The sequence below is a fragment of the Heterodontus francisci genome, chromosome 1 (genome assembly GCF_036365525.1).
Source record: "Heterodontus francisci isolate sHetFra1 chromosome 1, sHetFra1.hap1, whole genome shotgun sequence".
Classification (NCBI taxonomy): Eukaryota; Metazoa; Chordata; class Chondrichthyes; order Heterodontiformes; family Heterodontidae; genus Heterodontus; species Heterodontus francisci.
This window is the reverse complement of record NC_090371.1, coordinates 44,424,077-44,449,654: the sequence shown is the minus strand read 5'-3', so window position 1 is coordinate 44,449,654 and position 25,578 is coordinate 44,424,077. Positions and strand designations below refer to the sequence as shown.

Below are 25,578 nucleotides of genomic sequence, written 5' to 3'. Positions count from 1 at the left end.
GTTAGAAGTTTGTAGGTTTCGAGGAGATCCCCTTTCATTCTTCTAAACTCTAGCGAATACAAGCGAATAATCGACCCAATCTCTCATGTCAGTCCTGCAATCCCAGGAATCAGTCTGGTGAACCTTTGCTGCATTCCCTCCATAGCAAGGACATCCTTCCTCAGATAAGGAGACCAGAACTGCACACAATACTTCCGATGTGGTCTCACCAAGGCCTTGTATAATTGCAGCAAGACATCCTTGCTCCTGAACTCAAATCCTCTCGCTATGAAGGCCAACATACCATTTGCCTTCTTAACTGCCTGCTGCACCTGCATGCTTACTTTCAGTGACTGGTACACAAGGACACCCAGGTCTCGCTGCACCTCCCCCTTTCCCAATCTATCACCGTTTAGATAATCTGCCTTTCTGTTTTTGCCACCAAAGTGGATAACTTCACATTTATCCACATTTATACTGCATCTGCCATGATTTACCCACTCACTCAACTTGTCCAAATCACACTGAGCTTCTCTGAAAGAGAGACGAAGTCCGACTGTAGCTTTAAGAAACTTTATTGCAGTACTTAATTGTTACATCTTCAGAAAACTTAACAGTGAACTGAACTAAACTAAAACTAAAAGCTACACACACACTGAACTAACCCACCTTTCGCGCCAAATCAAGCCTTATAGTTATTCATACAAATCAGTAACACCTACTCTTTGTTCCCAATTGGTCTACAAACTTCTGCAGTTTCTTGGTGTCGGGGCCTGATTGGGGTACTGCCTTGTCAATTTGTTTTAACTTCTTACTCCAGTTTCCCATCCTCTTATCTCCTTGTGAACCGTTAGGCTGACTGTTATACAAAGGGTTATTATTGAGCAGTGTACAGCTGTCCTGATAGTTTCTATTTGTTAGTCTGCTTTTGCTGATGAGCTGCCTCTGCAGCTCACTTTAAATGTTCCCATTGTTCTATCCCCATAGTTCTGTTCCCATACACTCCCACCCCCTTTGATTCTTCAAACACCTTTAAGAATCATTCCCTTGATCCCACCTAGGTGTCTTTGGTCTCTATTTGTCTAGAAACAGCCTTCAACACCCGGAGGGGTCGCACTCTATACGTTGCCTGCTTGTGCCACAAGAGGGGCCTGTGGGAACTCTATAAGGGCATAAGCTTGGCAGGGGCTTCAATTACTTGTTTACAACAGCACTTAATAAGCAAAAACATAAAAAGTAGTACACTTGTACAATTACAATTTCATTTAAGCATCACTATTACATAATCGATTGTACAAACATAATACAATTCCATTCTTAGAGTACATTGATCATTCATTAATTCATTTTAAGTATATGAACAAAGAACAAAGAAAATTACAGCACAGGAACAGGCCCTTCGGCCCTCCAAGCCTGCGCCGATCCAGATCCTCTACCTAAACATGTCGCCTATTTTCTGAGGCTCTGTATCTCTTTGCTTCCTGCCCATTCGTGTATCTGTCTAGATACATCTTAACAGATGCTATCGTGCCCGCGTCTACCACCTCTGCTGGCAACGCGTTCTAGTCACCCACCACCCTCTGCGTAAAGATCTTTCCACGCATATCCCCCCTAACCTTTTCCCCTCTCACTTTGAACTCGTGACCCCTAGTAATTGAATCCCCCACTCTGGGGGAAAAAGCTTCTTGCTATCCACCCTGTCTATACCTCTCATGATTTTGTACACCTCAATCAGGTCCCCCCTCAACCTCCGTCTTTCTAATGAAAATAATCCTAATCTGCTCAACCTCTCTTCATAGCTAGCGCCCTCCATACCAGGCAATATCCTGGTGAACCTCCTCTGCACCCTCTCCAAAGCATCTACATCCTTTTGGTAATGTGGCGACCAGAACTGCACGCAGTATTCCAAACGTGGCCGAACCAAAGTCTTATACAACTGTAACATATATGAAAAGGTTATACAATTACCCTTTTATGGCATAACTAATTGAATCTCCTTTTACAGAGCAAGTTCGAACACTAATTGCTTTTCGGGTAGCTGTCCAACCTGTATTCATACATCCTCTTACATCGCCTAATTAATTTCTTAAGTTGCCAAATTAAGTAGGTCACATATAACACCATGATACCCAAAACCACTATCAGGACATGGGAGATAATTCTAAACCAGGGGTGTATCTGCACGTTTGACCCCCAGTTCCATAAGTCCTCCCACCAGGTAGAATCATTTATCTCGTCAATCTCATCTTGTAGCATCTTCGACTGTTGTTCCAGATTGTTGTACACTACAGCAATGACTTCTAGCTGCTGTCTCTCTTTACCCAAGCGTGTGGGCAATGGCTGAATAGTATATTCATATTCCCAGAGGTAATTTGTCAAATCTTCCTTAATACTTTCTATCACAGTTATCGTTTCTGTCTTTTGTTTATGTATCTCTACCAACTCCATCTTCCCTACTCGGGTTGGTATTTGTGGGTTGAACCAAAATGTACTGTTGCTCACTGGACAAGTCCGGTTATGTCCATACTGGTACTCTTTCGCTGTGGTGGTTAAGCAATATCTCCCCTTTCCCATATAGGCCACATGGGTTAGCCCTGACAATGCTTTCCTAGTCTCCATGGTGCAATTTACAGTGGCATTAAATCCACATTTTGATTCTGCCGTTTTATATATGAGGACATATGACCACCTGGTATTCCAGACTACACTCGGACAATATTGTTCCAATTACCTCTTTTCCAATTTCCATAACATTTCTATAACATAGGGTAATATATCATAGTATTTTATGTAATCCTTTCCCCTTATCACCCCTATATTTTCTACTTCATGTAATTGCATCCCAAACCTATCTCTCAGAATTACAGGTATTCCCAACACTACTCCAATACTCATAGATCCTGTATTTACACATTCCTGACCTTTCCATACCTTAAGTTTTCTGAGTTGGCACCTGGTAATTTTATCATTTGTGTGACTAGCTAAGTATTCCAACTGGGTGTCATTGATCCAAACTGGTACATGTCCCGCATCAATTTGCCTCCAATCTGAGATATTCAATATTACTGGTACCAACTCGAGCTTTATATTGTCATATACAATTTTATTAGTTTTTATTATCGCAAATCCATTTTCTGGTCTTGCAGTTAAGGCAGGGCAAGGGAGACCAGTCACTTGTGGCTTCTGGGTCGTAACCTTACTCGTCGGTAATTCGGATGGGGGGGTAACCGTGGGGGTTGGTGCTTCTTGTCCGTTTAATCTCTCAACCTGTTCTGTTCCCACACACTCCCACCCAGCTTTGTGTCGTCTGCAAACTTGGATATATTACGTTTAATTCCCTCGTCTATATCATTAATATATATTGTGAATAGCTGGGATCCTAGCACTGTACCTTGCAGTACCCCACTAGTCACTGCCTGCCATTTGGAAAAAGACCCGTTTATTCCTACTCTTTGTTTCCTGTCTGCCAACCAGTTCTCTATCCATGTCAGTACCTTACCCCCAATCGCATGTGCTTTAATTTTGCATGCTAATCTCTTAAGTGGGACCTTATCGAAAGCCTTCTGAAAGTCCAAATACACCACATCCACTGGTTCTCCCTTATCTATTCTACTAGTTACATCCTCAAAAAATTCCAGTAGATTTGTCGAGCATGACTTCCCCTTCGTAAATCCATGTTGACTCTGCCCGATCCTGTCATTGTTTTCCAAGGGCTCTGCTATTACATCTTTTATAATGGACTCTAGCATTTTCCCCACTACTGATGTCAGGCTAACCGGTCTATAATTCCCTGTTTTCTCTCTACCTCCTTTTTTAAATAGTGGGGTTACATTAGCTACCCTCCAATCCGTTGGAACTATTCCAGAGTCGATAGAATTTTGAAAAATTAACAGCAACGCATCTACTATTTATAGGGCCACTTCCTTAAGTACTCTGGGATGTCGAGTATCAGGCCCTGGGGATTTATCGGCCTTCAATCCCATCAATTTCCCCAACACCATTTGCCTACTAACATTGATTTCATACAGTTTCTCCTCCTCACTAGACCCTATGTTCCCCAGCATTTCTGGGAGGTAATTTGTATCCTCCTTTTGTGCAGGCAGAACCAAAGTATTTATTTAATTGGTCTGCCCATTTCTTTGTTCGCCATTATAAATTCCCCCATTTCTGACTAAGGGACTCACTAATCTTTTTCTCTTCACATATCTACCGAAGCTTTTACAGTCAGTTTTTATGTTCTCTGCAAGCTTACTCTCGTACTATATTTTTCCCTTCTTAATCAATCCTTTTGTCCTCCTTTGAATTCTAAACTGCTCCCAATCCTCAGGTTTGATGCTTGTTCTGGCCATTTTATATTTTTCCTCCTTGGATCTAATACTATCCCTAATTTCTTTTGTAAGCCACGGTTGAGACACCCTTCCTGTTTTATTTTTGCGCCAGACAGGAATGAACAATTATTGTAATTCATGCATGCGCTCTTTAAATGCTAGCCATTGCCTATCCACAGTCAACCCTTTAAGTAATGTTCCCCAATCTATCACAGCCAACTCGCGCCTCATACCTTCATAGTTTCCTTTATTTAGATTCAGGACCCTAGTCTCTGAATCAACGCTCACTCTCCACCTTAATGAAGAATTCTAACATGTTATGATCGCTCTTCCCCAAGGGACCCCACACAACAAGGTTGTTAACTAATCCTTTCTCATTACACAATGCCCAGTCTAGGATGGCCTGTTCTCGAGTTGGTTCCTCAACGTATTGGTCCAAAAAACCATTAGGTACACACTCCAGGAATTCCTCCTCTACAGTATTGTTTTGCCCAATCTATATGTAGATTAAAGTCACCCATAATTACAGTGGCGCCCTTATTGCATGCGTCTCTAATTTCCTGTTTAATACGATCCAGTACATAACCACTGCTGTTTGGGGGGTCTATATACAACCCCCACCAGTGTTTTCTGCCCCTTGGTGTTTCTTAGCTCCACCCATACAAATTCCACATCAGAATTCTCTGAGCTAATATCCTTCCTCACTATTGTATTGATTTCCTCTTTTGCTAACAACGCTACTCCATCTCCTTTCCCTTTTTGCCTGTCCTTCCTAAATATTGAATACCCCTGGATGTTCAGTTCCCATCCTTCATCACCCTGCAGCCATGTCTCTGTAATCGCAACTATATTGTATCCATTTACATCTATTTGTGCGGTTAATTTGCTTACCTTATTGCGAATACTCCGCGCTTTGAGATACAATGTCTTCAGGCTTGTCTTTTTAATATTCACGGTCATCTTGGCATTATTTAGCACTATGGCCTTATTTGTTTCTTGCCCTTGATTTCGATGCCTTCCACTTTTGCATTTTTGTTTCCTGTCTTTCGTTTCTATCCTTGTTTCTTCCTCCTCCGTCTCCCTGCTCAGGTTCCCATCCCCCTGCTGTTCTAGTTTAAATCCTCCCCAACAGCACTAGCAAACTCCTCCCCTGCGAGCACATTGGTTCCGGTCCTGCCTGGGTGTAACTCGTCCCACTTGTACAGTTCCCACCTTCCCCAAAACTGGTCCTGATGTCCCAGGAATCTAAATCCCTCCCTCCTGCACCATTTCCCAAGCCACGTGGCTTCCTATACTCACTAACACATGGCACAGGAAGTAATCCTGAGATTACTGCCTTTTTGAGGTCCTGGTTTTTAATTTGGCTCCTAACTCCTTAAACTCATCTTGCAGGACCTCATCCCTTTTCTACCTATGTTGTTGATACCGACATATACCACGACCACTGGCTGTTCACCCTCCCCATTCAGAATGTCCTGCAGCTGCTGCAAGACATCCTTGACCAGGGAGGTAACATACCATTCTGGAGTCTCATTTGCGGCCACAGAAACACCTGTTTGTTTCCCTTACAATTGAATCTCCTATCACTATGGCTCTCCCAGTAGTTTTCAACCCTTTTGTGCAGCAGAGCCATCCATGGTGCCACGAACTTGGCTGTTGCTGCTTTCCCCTAGGAGGTCATGCCCCCCGCCCAGCCAAACAGTATTCCAAGTGATATATCTGGCCGACTGGTTTAAAAGGGTGGCGCAGTGGTTAGCACTGCAGCCTCACAGCTCCAGTGACCCGGGTTCAATTCTGGGTACTGCCTGTGCGGAGTTTGCAAGTTCTCCCTGTGACCACGTGGGTTTTCGCCGGGTGGTCCGGTTTCCTCCCACAGCCGAGGACTTGCAGGTTAATATGTAAATTGGCCATTATAAATTGCCCCGAGTATAGGTAGGTGGTAGGGGGGATGTGGTAGGAATATGGGATTAATGTAGGATTAGTATAAATGGGTAGTTGATGGTCGGCACAGACTCGGTGGGCCGAAGGGCCTTTTTCACTGCTGTATCTCAAAATAAATAAATCCCATGGGATCAAGGGAATGCAGCAGGTGGATACAAAATTGGCTCAGTGGCAGGAAACCAAGCGCAGACTGGGTGACCGCTTTGCGGAACATCTCCGCTCAGTCCGCAAGCAGGACCCTGAGCTTCCGGTTGCTTGCCATTTCAACACTCCCCCCTGCTCTCATGCTCACATCTCTGTCCTGGGATTGCTGCAGTGTTCCAGTGAACATCAACGCAAGCTCGAGGAACAGCATCTCATTTACCGATTAGGCACACATTAGCCTGCCGGACTGAACATTGAGTTCAATCATTTCAGAGCATGACAGCCCCCCATTTTACTTTCATTTTTAGTTATTTTTTCTTCCCTTTTTTTTAACATTCTTTTTTTACATTTTTTACAATCCTTTTTTTTGCATTTATTTCATTTCTTCTTAGTTTGTTCAGTTTGCTTACCCACTGTTTTTTTTCAGGTTTGCACTTGCTGCTGTTCAATATTCAGTGTATTTACACCTAATCTGTACTAATGCTTTGTCTTCCAACACACCATTAACATATTGTTTGACTTTGCTCCGTGCCCTTTTGGTCAGCTATGTGGCCTGGTCCAATCTCGACCTCCTTTGTTATCTCTTGCCCCACCCCCACCTCACTTGCTTATAACCTGTGACTTTTCTAATATTTGTCAGTTCCAAAGAAGGGTCACTGACCCGAAACGTTAACTCTGCTTCTCTTTCCACAGATGCTGCCAGACCTGCTGAGTGGTTCCAGCATTTCTTGTTTTTATTTCAGATTTCCAGCATCCGCAGTATTTTGCTTTTAACCAAGGTTAATTGTTGACTGGTGTTTTTGGGACTGGGGGGCTATTTCCAGTGGCGTTCCGAAGGGCTCAGGACTGGGTCCCCTGCTTTTGTGGTTTATATTAATGATTTGGATGTAAATGTATGGGGCATTATTATGACCAGGTGAGCAATGTCTCGGGGTCTTTGGCTGTCTTTACTTGCACTTATTGTAACAGGGTTTAATTTTAAATAGTGTTTTGAGCTCCCCTTTTTGTGAATCCTTGTTCAGTTTCCAATTGTAAGGCAAAGAACTGAGCACACACAGGCTTTCTTTGGTTTAAAGCAGAAAGAGGAACTTTATTAAAACCTTAAACTCTAACACGGTTCACGCATATAGATATAAGGCAGATATCACAGTAGCATGCACACACGATATAAACATACAGATAGGAACAGAAAAGAGGAGAAGAAACGATAAGGAGAACAGTTTGAGACAATATCTTGTTACTGTTTCTCGAGCTCACTGTAGTCCTGGATTGAAGATATGGTCCTGTGATTCGTTAAGACCCGGCAATCATAAAACTTTGTTCACATGGCAAAACCTTTTCTCTTGACTTTCACGTGTTTTCTCAAGATTCAGTTCCGTGGGAAGAGATGAAGGCAGGCAGACAGGAAAGGTTGTATTTCTTGCTTCAGTTCCAGGGGAGGTGTTTACTCCATAAGCACACGGCTTTTTCCGAGTTCGAATCCTTTGGAAGTTCAAATTCAAAAACTCCAGCCAGCTAGTCATGTGACCAAAACTGGCCCGACCACTTCTGTGTATTGGAGATGCAACTGCTGACTCCCCATTGTTTCAACATTGTCTCTTACCATGGAAATGTCTTTCCGGTCAGGGCTTGCAATTTTAAGTTTTAATGTTCATGTGGCGAAATAATGTGTACCTCAGTCTTGGCAGGTGAGGTTTGTCTGACGGGCATGATCAAAAAGTTTGTAGATAACCCAAAGATTGGCTGTGTGGTAGATAGTGAGAAGGATAGCTGTAGGCTACAGGAGGATGTTGATGGCCTGGTCAGATGGGCAGAAAAGTGGCAAATGGAATTCAACACGGAGAAGTGTGAGGCAATGCATTTGGGGAGGTCAAACAAGGCAAAGGAATACATGATTAATGGGAAAATGCTGAGAAGTGCAGAGGAAGTGAGGGACCTTGGAGTGAATGTCCACTGATCCCTCAAGGCAGCAGGACAGGTCGATAAGGTGGTTAAGAAGGCATATGGAATCCTTTCCTTTATTAGCCAAGGTATAGAATATAAGAGCAGGGAGGTTATGCTGTATAGCTCATTGGTTAGGCCACAACTTGAGTACTGTGTGCAGTTCTGGTCACCTCATTACAGAAAGGATGTAATTGTACTAGAGAGGGTACAGAGGAGATTTACGAGAATGTTGCCAGGACTGGAAAAATGCAGCTATGAGGAAAGATTGAATAGGCTGGGGTTGTTCTCCTTGAAACAGAGAAGGCTGAGGGGAGATCTGATTGAAATGTTCAAAATTTTGAGTGGCCTGGACAGAGTGGAGGTGAAGGGTCTACTTACCTTAGAAGAGAGGTCAGTGACGAGGGGGCATAGTTTGAAAGTGATTGGTAGAAAAGTTAGAGGGGAGTTGAGGAAAAATGTTTTCACCCAGAGGGTGGTGGGGGTCTGGAACTCACTGCCTGAAAGGATAGTTGAGGCAGAGACCCTCAACTCATTCAAAAGGAGTCTGGATATGCACCTCAAGTGCCATAATCTGCAAGGCTGCGGACCAAATGCTGGAAGGTGGGATTAGAATAGGTGGATTATTTTTCGGCCGGCACAGACGCGATGGGCCATTGATGAAGCAGCTGAAGAGGTTGGGCCGAGGACATGACCCTGAGGAACTCCTACAGCAATGTCCTGGGCTGAGATGATTGTCCTTCAACGACTGCAATTATTTTCCTTTGTGCTAGGTATAACTCCAACCAGTGAAGATTTCGCCCCCCCCACCCCCTGTTGGTTCCCATTAACTTCAGTTTTACTGGGGCTCCTTGATGCTACACTCTGTCAAATACTGCCTTGATATCAAAGGCAGTCACTCTTCCCTCACCTCTTGAATTCAGCTCTTTTGTCCGTTTTTGGACCGAGGCTGTAATGAGGTTTGGAGCCAAGTGGTCCTGGCTGATGTGTTTCCTACGTGACAATCATGACAATACTTGAAAAGTACTAATTAGTTGCAACTGCTTTCAGCAATCATGAACGGTACTATATAAATGCACTTTTTTTTTTCTCAATTCTGTGTTACAGAAAGAAATAGAATCAGCAGTAGATCTGGAAGAAGCAGCTGTCAATGTGAAGCAAAGTCAGATTGCTGTTGATACAGAGCAGGAATTGGCTAATGTAGACCTGGCAATGCATTCTGAGACCTTGAAAGATACAGCCCCAGTATTAGAAGGAATTAAGGTATGTTTTAATGTACATGTCAATGATCTTCATTTACAATAAGAAATGCTGGAACCACTCAGCAGGTCTGGCAGCATCTGTGGAAAGAGAAGCAGAGTTAAAGTTTCGGGTCAGTGACCCTTCTTCGGAACTTCGGTCACTGACCCGAAACGTTAACTCTGCTTCTCTTTCCACAGATGCTGCCAGACCTGCTGAGTGGTTCCAGCATTTCTTGTTTACATTTCAGATTTCCAGTATCCGAAGTATTTTGCTTTTATTTTGATCTTCATTTACACTTGTTTTCATTCTGTTCATGGTGGGTAAACACTGTCCTTGTAACAATTTAGTTTGTTTTCTGATCAGAAATCACTCAAAGGGTTTTGTTGACATGATCTCTATAAAGCCAATACAAATTGTGTTTTTTTTTCATTCTTTCATGGGATATGGGTGGCGCCGGCAAGGCCAGCATTTGTTGCCCATTCCTAATTGCCCTTGACAACTGAGTGGCTTGCTTGGCCATTTCAGAGGGAGATTGAGTCAATCACATTGCTGGGGCTTGGAGTCACATGTGGGCCAGACACGATAAGGACAGCAGTTTCCTTCCCGAAAAGACATTAGTGAACCAGATGGGTTTTTACGACAATCGATAATAGTTTCATAGCACCATTGCTGATATTCGCTTTCAATTCCAGCCATGGAGTTCTTCTTTCTTTGGCCTCCTTGTCTCGGGAGACAATGGGTCAGCGCCTACAGGTGGTCAGTGGTTTGTGGAGCAGCGCCTGGAGTAGCTATAAAGGCCAATACTAGAGTGACAGACTCTTCCACAGGTGCTGCAGATAAAGTTGGTTGTCGGGGCTGTTTCGCAGTTGGCTCTCCCCTTGCGCTTCTGTCTTTTGTTCCTGCCAACTGCTAAGTCTCTTCGACTCGCCACACTTTAGCCCCGGCTTTATGGCTGCCCGCCAGCTCTGGCGATCACTGGCGACTGACTCCCATGACTTGTGATCAATGTCACAGGACTTCATGTCGTGTTTGCAGACGTCTTTAAAGCGGAGACATGGACGGCCAGTGGGTCTGATACCAGTGGCGAGCTAGCTGTACAATGTGTCCTTGGGGGTCCTGCCATCTTCCGTGCGGCTCACATGGCCAAGCCATCTCAAGCTCCACTGGCTCAGTAGGATGTATATGCTGGGGATGTTGGCCGCCTCGAGGACTTCTGTGTTGGAGATACGGTCCTGCCCCCTGATGCCAAGGATTCTCTGGAGGCAGCGAAGATGGAATGAATTGAGACGTCGCTCTTGGCTGACATACGTTGTCCAGGCCTCGCTGCCATCGAGCAAGGTACTGAGGACACAGGCTTGATACACGCGGACATTTGTGTTCCGTGTCAGTGCGCCATTTTCCCACACTCTCTTGGCCAGTCTGGACATAGCAGTGGAAGCCTTTCCCATGTGCTTGTTGATTTCTGCATCGAGAGACAGGTTACTGGTGATAGTAGAGCCTAGGTAGGTGAACTCTTGAACCACTTCCAGAGTGTGGTCGCCGATATTGATGGATGGAGCATTTCTGACGTCCTGTCCCATGATATTCATTTTCTTGAGGCTGATGGTTAGGCCAAATTTGTTGCAGGCAACCGCAATCCTGTCGATGAGATTCTGCAGACACTCTTCTGTGTGAGATGTTAATGCAGCATCGTCAGCAAAGAGACATTCCCTGATGAGGACTTTCCGTACTTTGGTCTTTGCTCTTAGGCGGGCAAGGTTGAACAACCTGCCACCTGATCTTGTGTGGAGGAAAATTCCTTCTTCCGAAGACTTGAACGCATGTGAGAGATCCCAAACAGTGTAGGTGCGAGAACACAGCCTTGTTTCACGCCACTCAGGATAGGAAAGGGGTCTGATGAGGTGCCGCTATGCTGAATTGTGCCTTTCATATTGTCATGGAATGAGGTGATGATACTTAATAGCTTTGGTGGACATCCGATCTTTTCTGGTAGTCTGAAGAGACCACGTCTGCTGACTAGGTCAAAGGCTTTGGTGAGATCAATGAAAGCAACGTAGAGGGGCATCTGTTGTTTGCGGCATTTCTCCTGTAGCTGACGAAAGGAGAACAGCATGTCGATGGTCGATTTCGAGCAGAGAGAGCCACACTGTGCCTCAGGGTAGACACGCTCGGCCAGCTTCTGGAGCCTGTTTAAAGCGACTCGAGCAAAGACTTTCCCCACTATGCTGAGCAGGGAGATTCCATGGTAGTTGTTGCAGTCACCGCGGTCACCTTTGTTTTTATAGAGGGTGATGATATTGGTATCGCATGTCCTGTGGTACTGCTCCCTCGTCCCAGCACAGGCAAAGCAGTTCATGTAGTGCTGAGAGTACAGCAGGCTTGACACTCTTGATTATTTCAGGGGTAATGCTGTCCTTCCCAGGGGCTTTTCCGCTGGCTAGAGAATGAATGGCATTACTGAGTTCCGATTTTGTTGGCTGTACGTCCAGCTCATCCATGACTGGCAGAGGCTGGGCTGCATTGAGGGTGGTCTCAGTGACAACATTTTCCCTGGAGTACAGTTCCAGGTGGTGCTCAACCAAGCGGTCCATTTGCTTGCGTTGGTCAGTGATTGTGTCCCCTGATTTAGATTTGAGGGGGGCGATCTTCTTGATGGTTTGCCCAAAAGCTCTCTTCTTGCCATCATACATTCCTCTGATGTTTCCGGTGTCTGAGGCCAGCTGAATATGACTGCATAGGTGTTGCCAGTAGTCATTTGCGCAGCGCCTGGCTGTTCTTTGTGCAGTGCTTCTGGCTGCTTTAAGTGCTACGGATGTTAACTCGCTGCGGGCTTTCTTGTAGTTCAGCAGTGCAATGCGCTTAGCGGCTATGACAGGTTCCAGCTCTTCAAAGTGAGATTGAAACCAGTCTGCATTCCGCTTCACGCGTTTGCCATAGGTGGTCATAGCTGACTCATAGATGGCGTCTCTGATATGGGCCCACTTGGTCTCTGCATCCCCTGTGGGAGTGTTTTGAAGGGCTTTTTCAAGTGAATTTAGAAATTTTTGTGACAGCTGTGGATAAGATTTTGAGGGCAAATAATTTGAGGGCAAATTATTGACATGGTTAGGAAGTTGGTTGAGTGGTAGGCGACAGAGTGGGGATAATGGGTAAGTACTCCGATTGGCAGGATGTGACTAGTGGTGTCCCGCAGGGATCTGTGTTGGGGCCTCAATTATTCACGTTATTCATTAACGACTTGGATGATGGCATAGTAAGTCATATCCAAATTTGCTGATACAAAGTTAGGCGGCATTGTAGACAGTCTAGATGATAGCATAAAATTGCAAGGAGATATTGACAGACTAGTTGAGTGGGCAAAACTGTGGCAGATGGATTTCAATGCGGGCAAGTGTGAGATTATCCATTTTGGACCAAAAAAGGATAGGGCAGGGTACTTTCTAAATGGGAAGAGGTTAAGTACAGTGGATGTCCAATGAGACTTGGGGGGTTCAGGTGCATAGATCTTTAAAATGCCACGAGCAAGTGCAGGAAATAATCAAATGGCTAATGGAATGCTAGCCTTTATATCTAGAGGATTGGAGTATATAGACAGAGGTTATACTGCAGGTGCACAAAACCCTGGTTAGACACCACTTGGAGTACTGTGAGCAGTTCTGGGCACCACACCACACAGGAAGGATATATTGGCCTTGGAGGGAGTGCAATGTAGGTTTACAAGAAGGATACCTGGACTACAGGGGTTAAGTTACGAGGAGAGATTACACAAATTAGGCCTGTTCTCGCTAGAATTTAGAAGGTTAAGGGGTGATCTGATTGAAGTCTTCAAGATATTAACAGGAAAAGACAGGCTAGATGAAGATAACCTATTTCCACTGGTTGGAGATTCTAAAACTAGGGGGCATAGTCTAAAAATTAGGACCAGACCGTTCAGGAGAGATGTTAGGAAGCACTTCTTCGTGCAAAAGGTGGTAGAGGTTTGGAACACACTCCCACAAACAGCAGTTGAAGCGAGAGCAGTTGTTAATTTTAAATCTGAGATAGATAGATTTTTGTTAAGCAAAGATGGTCAGGGATATGGGCCAAAGGCAGGTATATGGAGTTAGGCTGCGGATCAGCCATGATCTCATTGAATGGCGGGACAGGCTCGAGGGTCTGAATGGGCTACTCCTGTTCTTATGTTCCTATGATGGACAGAACAAAGTGATCCCACAACCAATGGATCAGATCAAAGCTCTAGTCCTGTTACATCCAGTCGTGAATGGTGGTGGACTATTAAACTATTAACTGGAGGAGGAGGCTCCACAAACATCCCCTCAATGGTGGGGGAGCCCAGCACACCAGTAGAGAAGACAAGGCTGAAGCATTTATAACCATCTTCAACCAGAAGTATTGAGTGGATGGTCCATCTCTGCCCCTTTCTGAGGTCGTCGACAAAGCAGATGCAAGTCTTCAGCCAAGTCACTTTACTCCGCATGAAATCAAGAAACGGCAGAAGGCACCGGATACACTAAAGGCTATGTTCTCTGACAACATTTAGGCTGTTGTACTGAAGAACTGTGCTCCAGAACTAGCCATACCTCGAGCCAAGCTGTTCCAGTACAACACTGGCATCCACCTGACAATATGGAAAATTGCCCAGAGATGTCCTGTCCACAAAAAGCAGGATAAATCCCATCCACCCATTTACCGCCCGATCAGCCTACTCTCAATCTATCAGCAAAGTGATGGAAGGTATCATTGATAGTGCTATCAAGCGGCATTTTATGCAGCAATAAGTAACTCACCAATGCTCAGTTTGGATTCCACCAGGACCACTCTGCAGGAGTAGGCCATTCAGCCCATCGAGCCTGCTCCGCCATTCAATACAATCATGGCTGATCGTCCACTTCAATGCTTTTTTCCCACTCTATCTCTATCATTGGTATTTAGAAACCTGTCGATCTCTACTTTAAACATACTCAATGACTGAGCTTCCACAGCCCTCGGGTGCAGAATTCCAACAATTCACAACCCTCTTAAGTAAAGAAATTTCTCCTCATCTCAGTCCTAAATGGCTTCCCCCTTATTTTGAAATTGTGTTCCCTGGTTCTAGACTCCCCAACCAGGGGAAACATCTTAGCTGCATCTACCCTGTCGATCTCTCTCAGTATTTTGTAGGTTTCAATGAGATCACCTCTCATTCTTTGAAACCCGAGAGAATCCAGACCCAGTTTACCCAATCCCTCTTCATATGACCGTCCCGCCATCCCGGGAACAGGTCTGGTGAACTGTCATTGCACTCACTCTTTGTCAATAATATCCTCCCTGAGGTAAGGGGACCAAAACTACTCCAGGTGCAGTCTAACCAAGGTTTAGTTTAGTGATACAGCACTCAAACAGGTCCTTCGGCCCACCGAGGCTGTGCCGACCATCAACCACCCATTTATACTAATCCTACACTAATCCCACATTCCTACCACATCCCCACCTGTCCCTATATTTCCCTACCACCTACCTATACTAGGGGCAATTTATAATGGCCAATTTACCTACCAACCTGCAAGTCTTTTGGCTGTGGGAGGAAACCGGAGCACCCGGAGAAAACCCACGCAGACACGGAGAACCTGCAAACTCCACTTCGGCAGTACCCAGAATTGAACCCGGGTCGCTGGAGTTGTGAGGCTGCAGTGCTTGCCACTGTGCTGCCCCGTTCTGTACAATTGAAGCAAGACTTCCCCACTCCTGCACTCACATCCTCTTGCGATCAAGGATAACGTACCATTAGCCGCCTTAATTGCTTGTTGCACCTGCATGTTAGCTTTCAGTGAGTTATTGATGAGGACACCCAGGTCCCTTTGTACATCTGCACTTTCTAATCTCTTACCATTTAAATAATAGTCTGCCCATCTGTTCCTCCTACCAAAGTGAATAACCTCACATTTTTCCATATTATATTCCATTTGCCATGTTTGTGCCCATTCACTAAGTCTGTCCAAATCCCCTTGAAGCTGCTTTGCATCTTCCTCACCACACATGTTCCCACCTAGTTTTGTGTCATCCGTGAACTTGGAAATATTACATTTGGTCCCCGCATCCAAATCATTGATATGTATTGTGAACAGCTGGGGTCCCAAATACTAATCCTTGTGGTACCCCACTAATCACAGCCTGCCAGTGCAAGAATGACCCATTTATTCCTACTGTCTGTTTTCTGCCTGTTAACCAATCCTTAATCCATGCCAGAATATTACCTCTTATTCCATGTACTCTAATTTTGCTAACCAACCTCCTGTTGGGGACTTTATCAAAAGTCTTCTGAAAATCCAAGTATACTATGTCCAACAAATCCCCTTTATTTTGACGGCGCAGTGGTTAGCACCACAGCCTCACAGCTCCAGCGACCCGGGTTCAATTCTGGGTACTGCCTGTGTGGAGTTTGCAAGTTCTCCCTGTGTCTGCGTGGGTTTTCTCCGGGTGCTCCGGTTTCCTCCCACAGCCAAAGACTTGCAGGTTGATAGGTAAATTGGCTTTTATAAATTGCTCCTAGTATAGGTAGGTGGTAGGGACAGGTGGGGATGTGGTAGGAATATGGAATTAGAGTAGGATTAGTATAAATAGATGGTTGATGGTCGGCACAGACTCGGTGGGCCGAAGGGCCTGTTTCAGTGCTGTATCTCTAAATAAAATAAAAAATTCTATTGGTAACATCCTCCAGAAAACTGCAACAGGTTCGTCAAACAAGATTTCCAATTTGTAAATCCATTTTGACTATGTCCAATCAGATCATTATTATCCAAGTGTCCATTTATCACGTCCTTTAGAATAGATTCTAACATTTTCCCTGCTTCTGATGTAAAGCTAACAGGTCTGTAGTTCCCTGTTTTCTCTCTCCCTCCCTTCTTAAATAGTGGGGTGCCATTTGCTGCCTTCCAATTTGCAGGAACTGTTACAAAGTTCTATAGATTCTGGATGATGATCACCCATACACTATCTCCATAGCTCCGTCTTTCCACACTCTGGGATGTAGAATATTCGGTCCTGGGGGGTGTTTATCAACCTTCAGCCCCATTTAATTACTCCAATACAACCTTCTTACTAATACTAATTTCCTTCAATTCCTCATTCTCCCTAGTCCCTTGGATCTCTAATTCTGGGAGATTTCTTGCATCTTCCGCAGTGAAGACAGACACAAAATAACCATTTAGTTTCTCTGCCATTTTCTATTGCCCATTATAAATTCTCCTGACTCTGCCTGTAATGGACCCACATTTGTCTTAGCCAAACGTTTCCTTTTTACATATCTATAGAAGCTTGTATAGTCCGTTTTTATGTTTTTTGCTAGTTTACATTCATATTCTATTCTCCCTTCCTTTATCAGTTTCTTGGTCCTCCTTTGCTGTATTCTAAAATCCTCCCAATCCTCAGGTTTACTACTATTTCTGGCAACTTTGTAGGCCTCCTATGTTACTTTTCTTTTAATTTTATACAATCCACAGCACTAGTGCTCATTAGGTTTACCCAGTCTATTTGCAGATTGAAGTCATCCATGATTAATGTTTTACCCATGCTCCATGCTTCTTTAATCTCCTGATTAATACCATGGCCCACACCACCACTGCTATAAACAACTTCTACCAATGTTTGCTGCTCCTTAGCTTCACCCAAACAGATTCCACATTTTATTCTTCTAATCTGAGATCCTCCCTTGCTAATGTACTGATCCCATCCCTTCTTATCAGTACAATACCACCTCCTTTTCATTTTTGCCTGTCCTTCCTAAATGTTGAATATTCTTGAATATTCAGTTCCCAGTCTTGGCCACCCTGTAGCCACGTTTCTGTAATGGCAATTAGATCATACCCATTTGCATCTATTTGTACCTTGTTGCGAAAGCAGCTTGCATTCAGGTGCAGTACCCTTAACCTTGTCGTCTAGACATTATTCTGCATTCTAAGCCTAGTTGATGCTCACCTTTGTTTCACCTGCCTTCTAATATCACTTGCTACTTTTCTACTTCCTGTTACCAGCTTTACTTCCTTCCAATTTGAGCTACCCCTCAGGTTTCCACCTCCTGACAAGCTAGTTTAAATTCTCCCCAACAGCTCTAGCAAATCTCCCTGCAAGGATATTCGTTCTGGTCCTGTTCAGAACCATCTTGTACTGGTCCTATGCCCAAAACTGGTCCCAATGCCTCAAATCTAATGCCCTCCCTCTTGCACCAATTCTCCAGCTACGTGTTCATTCGATCAATCCTCCTGTTACTGTGCTCACTAGCACATGGCACTGGGAGTAATCCGGAGATTACTGCTCTTGAGTTTCTGTTTTTTTAATTTCCTTCTTAATTCCCTAAAATTTGCTTTCAGGGCCTCTCCCCTCTTCCTACCTATGTCATTGGTACCAATGTAGATCACAACCTCCGGCTGTGCACCCTACTCCAGGATGATGTCCTGTTGCCGCTCCATGACATACTTGATCCTGGCACCAGAGAGGCAATACACCATCATGGAGTCACATTTACTGCTGCAGAAACGCCTGTCTGATCCCCTGACTATCAAATCCTCCATCGCTATGGCTCTTCCACTCTTCTTCCTCCCATCCTGTGCAGCTGAGCCACCAGTGGTGCCACAAACTGTGCTCTGGCTGCACACCCCTGAGGAATCATCGTCTTCACCAGTTTCCAAATTGGAAAACCGATTAGCAAGCAAGATAGACTCTCAGAACTCCTGCACTACCTGCTTGGTTCTCTTGGACTGCCTGGCGGTCACCCATTCCCTCTCTGCCTGCGTGCTCCAAATCTGTGTTGTGACCGCCTCCCTAAATGTGCTAGCCACGTAGTCCTCCACCTCTCGGATGCACAACAGTGCTTCCAGCCACTGCTTGAGTTCCAAAACTCAGAGCTCAAGCTTCTGCAGCTGGTGACAGGTCCTGCAGATGTGCTCATCTAGGAAACGTGGTGCGTCCATGTCTTCCCACATACCGCAGGATGTACATTCCACTTGGCCGAGCTGCCCTGCCATACCATTATTAAAGACCTCCTTACAGCCTTGGTCCAGACTTGCTCAAAAGAGCTGAATTCAAAAGATGAGGTGAGAGTGACTGCCTGTGACATCAAGGCAACATTTGACCGAGTGTGCCATCAAGGAGCTCTAGCAAAATTGAAGTCAATAGGAATTGGGGGGGGGAGGATGTTCTCCATTGGTTGGAGTCATACTTGGTACAAAGGAATATGTTGTGTTTGTTGGAGGCCAATCATCTCAGCTGCAGGAGTTCCTCAGGGAAGGTTCTAGGCCCAAGCATCTTCAGTTGCTTTATCAATGACCCTCCCTCCATCATAAGATCAGAAGTGAGTATGTTTGCTGACGATTACACAATGTTCAGTACCATTCGCAACCTTTCAGATGCTGAAGCAGTGAGTTCCCACGTGCAACAAGACCTGCGCAACATTCAGGCTTGGGCTGATGAGTGGCAAATAACACAACTGCTAGGCAATAGCCATCTCCAACAAGAGAATCTAACCATCTCCCCGTGACATTCAACAGCATTACTGTGGCTGAATTCCTCACAATCAACAACCATGGGGAAACCATTGACCAAATATTTAACTGGACACGCCATATAAATACTATTGGTATCAGAGCAGGGCAGAGGCTGGGAACTCTGTGGCAAGTAACTCATCTCCTGGCTCCCCAAAGCCTATCCACAAGGCTGAAATGTGATGCAATACTCTCCACTTGCTTAGATGAGTGCAGCTCCAACAATACTCAAGAAGCTTAATACCATCCAGAGCAAAGCAGCTTGCTTAATTGACACTGCATCTCCCACCTTAAGCCTTCACTTCCTCCACCACCAGCACACATTTGCAGCAGTGTGTACCATTTACAAGATGCACTGCAGCAATTCAGCCAGACTCTTTCGACATCATGTTTGAAACACAACTTCTACCACCGAGCAGGACCAGGACAGCAGAAGCATGGGAACACCACCACCTGCAAGTTCCCCTTCAAGTCACGCACCATCCTGACTGGGAGCAATATTGCTGTTGCTTCAGTCCCTGGGACATAATCCTGGCTCTTCCTCCCCAGTAGCACTGTGGGTGTGCCTACACTACATGGACTGCAGGGGTTCAAGAAGGCGGATTACCTTTTCAAGGGCATATAGGGAATGGCAACAAATTCTGGGGATTAGTTTCTGAACTTCCTTTGCCTAGCCATATTAAGTGTGTTGGTTATTGCACTATGCTAGTGAGTATATTCTGAAAATATGTATTCCAGATCGATGAAATTCAACTATCGAACAACAGAACCACAATTTTAACTGAAAATGTTTACAGAATCAGTTGTGTGGTGCTTCACATTGGCTTAGTGGGTAAATACAATGTGGTATTATGGCTACAGAAAATGCTGGAAATACTCAGCAGGCCAGGGAGCATCTGTGGAGAGAGAAGCAGAGTTAATGTTTCAAGTCCATGGCCTTCTGTCAGAACAGTTCTGACAGGACATCACCTGAAAGATGCTGCTTGACCTGAGCATTTCCAGCATTTTCTGTTTTTCTTTCAGATTTCCAGCGTCTGCCATATTTTGCTTTTGTACTGAGATATCTGATTTGATCCCTGTTTTATCCTATCCCAGTCAGCCAGAAATGAGAGTATCACATAGAATCGTAGAATGGTTATAGCACAGAAGGAGGGCATTCGGCCTGTCCTGTCCATGCTGGCACTCTGCAAGAGCATCTCCACTCGTCCCACTCCCCCACCTTTTCCCCGTAGACTTGCACATCTTTTTTCTCTTTGGGCAATTATCCAGTTCCCTTTTGAAATCTGTGACTGAATCTGCCTCCGCCACATGCTCAGGCAGTGCATTCCAGATCCTAACCACTAACTGCGTAGAAAAAAAAACAAGTTTTCCTTCCTGTCGCCACTGGTTCTTTTGCCAATCATAAATCGATGTCCTCTGGTTATCACCCCTTCCAGCAGTGGGTACAGTTTCTCCCTATTTACTCTGTCCAGACCCCTCATGATTTTGAACACCTGTTATCAAATCTCCTCTCAGCCTTCTCTAAGGAGAACAGCCCCAGCTTCTCCCATCTATTCATGTAACTGAAGTCGCTCATCCCTGGAACCATTCTTTTTCTGTACCCTCTCTTAAAAACCTTTACATCCTTCCAAAAGTGTGGTGCCCAGAATTGGACACACTACTTCAGTTGAGGCTGAACCAGTGTTTTTATAAGGTGCTCCATAACTTCCTTGCTTTTGTACTCTGTCTCTATTTATAAAGCCCAGGATCCCATATACTTTTATAAGCCGCTTTTTCAACCTGCCCTGCCCCCTTCAGTGATTTGTGCACATAAACCCCCAGATCTCTCTGTTCCTGCACCCCCTTTAGAATTGTATCACATTTTGTGTCAGCCATGACTCAGTTGGTTGCGCTTTCGCCTCCGCTCCAGGACTTAAGTCTGTCTTAGATAGTCATGAGCCAGGGACTTCCACGACGGATGTGTTTGATTTCTTCAGGGGTGCTTTGAGGACATATCGAAATTGTTTCCATTGTCCTCCTGGGCATTGCCTGCTGTGACCAAGTTCTGAGTAAAACAGCTGCTTTGGGACTCTGGTGCCAGGCATGTGGTGACATGTCCCACCCAGTGGGACTGGTTCGACTTGAGCATAATAATCTAGACTGATGTGCAGTGCAGTACTGAGGGAGTGCTGCACTGTCAGAGATGCTGTCTTTCGGATGAGATATTCAACCGAGGCCCCTTCTGCTCTATCAGGTGGATACAAAATATCTCATCGCACTATTTCGAAGAAGAGCAGGGGACTTATCCCTGGTGTGGCCAATATTTTTCCCTTAATCAACATCACAAAAACAGATTATCTGACAATTATCACATTGCTGTGTGGAACTTGGCTGTCGGGTTTCCTACAACAGTTAGTACATTTTAAAAATACTTCAGTGACTGTAAAGCACTTTGGAACTTCCAGTTGTCATGAAAGGCGCTATATAAACGCAAGTCTTTTCTTTCTGTTATTGATGGGAAGGGATTTTAGTGAGGGCTTCAGTTCCTAGTGGAATAATGACCATTGTCAGGAAATATATCTGTCATGCAGAATTGAGGAACATCAACTCAGGACCCCTGCTTTATAATATGATGGAGTAATAGGATGAAGAAAACCAGAGACAGGAGGCCCAAAGAGTGACGTGCCACTGCTGGAGACAGCACCCCATATGAAATTACCTGTCCCAGAATGTATGAGCCTTGATTTGAAATTCCAAGAGATACCTCTTGCTGTTCAGCTCTAAAGGTTGCCATTGACAGACTGTGTGACTTACACCAAGATGACTTAAACCACTATCCCCATGTAGCAGAGCCTTGACTGTAGAAATATAGGTGACCACAACCCTCCGCTTTTGGGTGTCTAGATCCTTCCAAGGCATCTACCTTTGCAGGATTAAGCGAGGAGCCTGCATTTGGCAGGTAACTGATAAAATTTCCATAGGGCTGAGGAGTTCGTTAAATTTGGCATGCCCATATTGGAGCAAAGGCTGAAGGCATTAATTTTCTACAGAAGTGGTGGCTTCTCTAGAGAGTGCTGGCTGTGATTGCTGGAGCACATATGGCGCTGAAGGCTCCCCTTAAGCGTCTGCAAAGCTACATAAACAGAAAGGGCTACCAAGTGGTCTGTGATGCCCAGCTGCACATTGTGCATGTGAGCATGCAGCATCCAAGCATCTGTCACTGTGCATACATTGCGTGCACGTTTGGCGATGGGACCTCATGGAAGATAGATAATCAGTGTTGTGGCTGATGACACCTTTTTGAGTCCTGCAGACTGTTCCTCTCCTCCGGTTCAATCAGGTGCACATGACCACCAGGCAAGCTGTTGAGAGGCCCCTCATGTGAGGGGTACTGAAGAGTTGCTTCAGGTGCTTGAATGGGGCAGCATGACTATGTCATGACTGAAGGACTGGACCTTGACATAGAGGAGCCAACTGAAGCAGAAGATACTGTGCTCCCAGGTGCTGGAGTTAAGCAATGTAGCCTGTCTCTGTAGGAGGCTTCTCTTCGCGAGGGCAATATTTGTGGCACAGCCTTTTACCCATTGAGTGCCCCAGTAGAGGTCACAACTAGAAGAGTCAAACACACTCCAAAGAATGTTTTATTACAAAAATGATTCATAGCTTTCAGTGAATTGTTACAAATAAATACATATCTCGACTGAAAATTTGAACAAGACTTAGAAATTTAAAAACATTTTGCAAAACTATATCAATGTATTTCAGTTACAAGTGCTTTATTCCAATGTTAAACTCTCTAGTAACATGCATTATTTACAAGAATATGCATTCAATCAATATTAATAAACTTTTAATGCTTTGAAACTAAGTTTTAATTGTGCAGCAAAAGCACATCAAAAACAAATAGTTTACACTGAATGGCCTCCCTATTTGTTCTTGCCTTTGAGTTGTCTGTTAGTACAGTGCATCAGTAACATCCGAAGTTGTTACAATAACTGTAGATGTGGGAAATTTAATGACGTTGAGCAAAATATGAGCCATTTCAGCCACTTTTCTTATTTTTCCATGCTGTCACAGTTTGAGAAATGGCAAAGATATCTACGCATCAACGTTAGGTGTATATCTCTCCATATATCTGGCATTTTGTTTATATGTATGCAAATTCTCCTCTATAATCTCCTCCTACTCACTACCTGTTTTCTAAATCCTTCTCTTCATATCTTCCAGCGTGTGCATTTTTCCCAGACCAAAACTATATAGATAACTTTAATTGTCTGTAAGTGCTGTTGATGGTGGGCAACCTCTGAAGATGCTTAACAGCTGTCTAGCTCATTACACTGCTCTGCATTGCTCTCCCTATTCAGTGACACGGCTGATATTGGGAATTCTCTGAGAGATTGAGTGCTCTATGGCTCTGTGTGGGAGGTTGAGTGTTCTATGCGCAATGTGCAAGAATTATGGAGGTTAATGGAATATTGGCCTTAAAAAAAAAAAAGGAAATTGGAAAAGCAAAGAGAGAATATGAAAAATTATTGGCAGATAAAATTGAGGAAAACCCAAAGATGTTTTATCAGTACATTAAGAGCAAGAGGATAAGGGCCTTTCAGAGATATACAAGGGAATTTATGCGTGGATGCAGATGATGTGGGCAGGGTTCATAATGAGTTTTTTGTTGATGTAGACATTGTATCTAATATTTCGCACTCATCCTCTTGAACTACAATCAGCATAATAGAGAGGAAGTACTCGAGGGTCTGACATCCTTGAAAGTGGATAAATTGCCAGGGCCAGATGGATTGCATCCCAGGTTGTTAAAGGAAGTCAGGGAGGAAATAGCAGATGCGCTGAGGATCATCTTCAAATCCTCACTAGATGCAGGCGAGGTACCAGACAATTGGAGTCTGTGAACATTGTACCATCGTTTAAAAAGGTGCAAGGGATAGGCTAAATAATTATAGGCTGACTGCCACTAAGAAAAGCATGGATTAATCAGGGGTGGTCAATATGGATTTCTTAAGGGAAGGTCATGCTTACTAATTTAATTGAGTTTTTTAAGGAAGTAACAAGAAGGATTGATGAGGGTAGTGCAGTGGATATGGTCTACATGGACTTTAGTAAGGCATTTGACAAGGTCCCACATGGCAGACTGTCAGTAAAATGAAAGCCTGTGGGATACAGGGGAATGTGGCAGATTGGATCCAGAATTGGCTCAGTAATAGGAAACAAAGGGTAGTAGTCGACAGATGTTTTTGTGAATGGAAAGTGGTTTCCAGTGGCATTCCACAGGATTCAGTGTTGGGTCCCTTGCTGTTTGCGGTATAAATTAATGATTTGGACTTGAATGTGGGAAGCATGATTGGGAAATTTGCTGATGACACAAAAATTGGTCGTGTAGTTGAGAGTGAAGAGGATAGCCATAGACTCCAGAAAGATGTTAGTGGTTTGGTCGGAAAAGTGGCAAATGGAATTCAATCCAGAAAAGCATGAGGTAATGCATTTGGGGAGGGCAAATAAAGCGAGGGGATACATTACAAACAGGAAGATATTGAGAGGGGCAGAAGAAGTGAGACACCTTGGAGTGCATATCCACAGGTCCCTGAAGGTGGCAGGACAGGTAGATAGAGTGAAGAAGGCATATGGAATGCTTTCCTTTATTGGCCGAGGTATAGAATTCAAAAGCAGGGATGTAATGCTGGAACTGTATAAAACACTGGTTAGGCCACAGTTGGAGTATTGTGTACAGTTCTGGTCACGTGACAGAAAGGACATAATTGATCTGGAGACAGTACAGAGGAGATTTGCAAGAATGTTACCAAAGCTTGAAAGTTGCAGCTATGAGGAAAGATTGGATAGGCTCGGGTTGTTTTCCTCAGAGCAGAGGAGGCTGAAGGGTGACTTAATAAAGGTGTACCAAATTCTGAGGGGCCTAGATCGAGTAGACAGGAAGAACCTGTTTCCCTTAGCAGAGAGGTCAATTACCAGGGGGCACAGATTTAAGGTGATTGGTAGAAGGATTAGAGGGGACATGAGGAAAAACTTTTTCACCCAGAGGGCAGTGGGTGTCTGGAATTCACTGTCAGGAATGGTGGTGGAGGCAGAAACCCTCAATTCTTTTAAAAGGTACCTAGACATGCATCTAAAGTGCTGTAACCAGCAAGGCTATGGACCAGGTGCTGGAAGGTGGGATTAGTTTGGGCGGCTAGTTTTTCTTTCGGCTGGCACGGACACGTGGGTTGAGTGGCTTCCTTTTGTGCTGTAATGTTTTTGTGGTACTATATCATAAGAGGACTGACGTACAAAAGAGTGTAAGTTATACTACAGTTGTATATACCTGTGGTTGGACCTTTATTTCGAGTTCTGCATTCAGTTCTGGGCATGACACCACAGGAATGATATACTGGCTTTGGAGGGGATATAGTGCTGATTTAGCAGGCTAAAATGATTAAATTGAAGACAGGTTGTATAGACTTGGGATAAAAATAAAGTGCTGAAAATGTTCAGCTGGTCTG

At 44.4% G+C, this 25,578-nt stretch overlaps 1 protein-coding gene across 2 annotated transcripts in view; it reads left to right on the top strand.

Annotated features, from left to right (window-relative positions):
- Nucleotides 1-25,578, top strand: part of letm1 (leucine zipper-EF-hand containing transmembrane protein 1) — a 126,460-nt gene that overhangs the window by 60,909 nt on the left and 39,973 nt on the right. For both annotated transcript variants that reach the window (XM_068029783.1, XM_068029774.1), the window contains exon 10: nucleotides 9,441-9,596. In XM_068029783.1, the coding sequence (XP_067885884.1) occupies nucleotides 9,441-9,596 (156 nt within the window). The remainder of the gene's footprint in view (nucleotides 1-9,440; nucleotides 9,597-25,578) is intronic.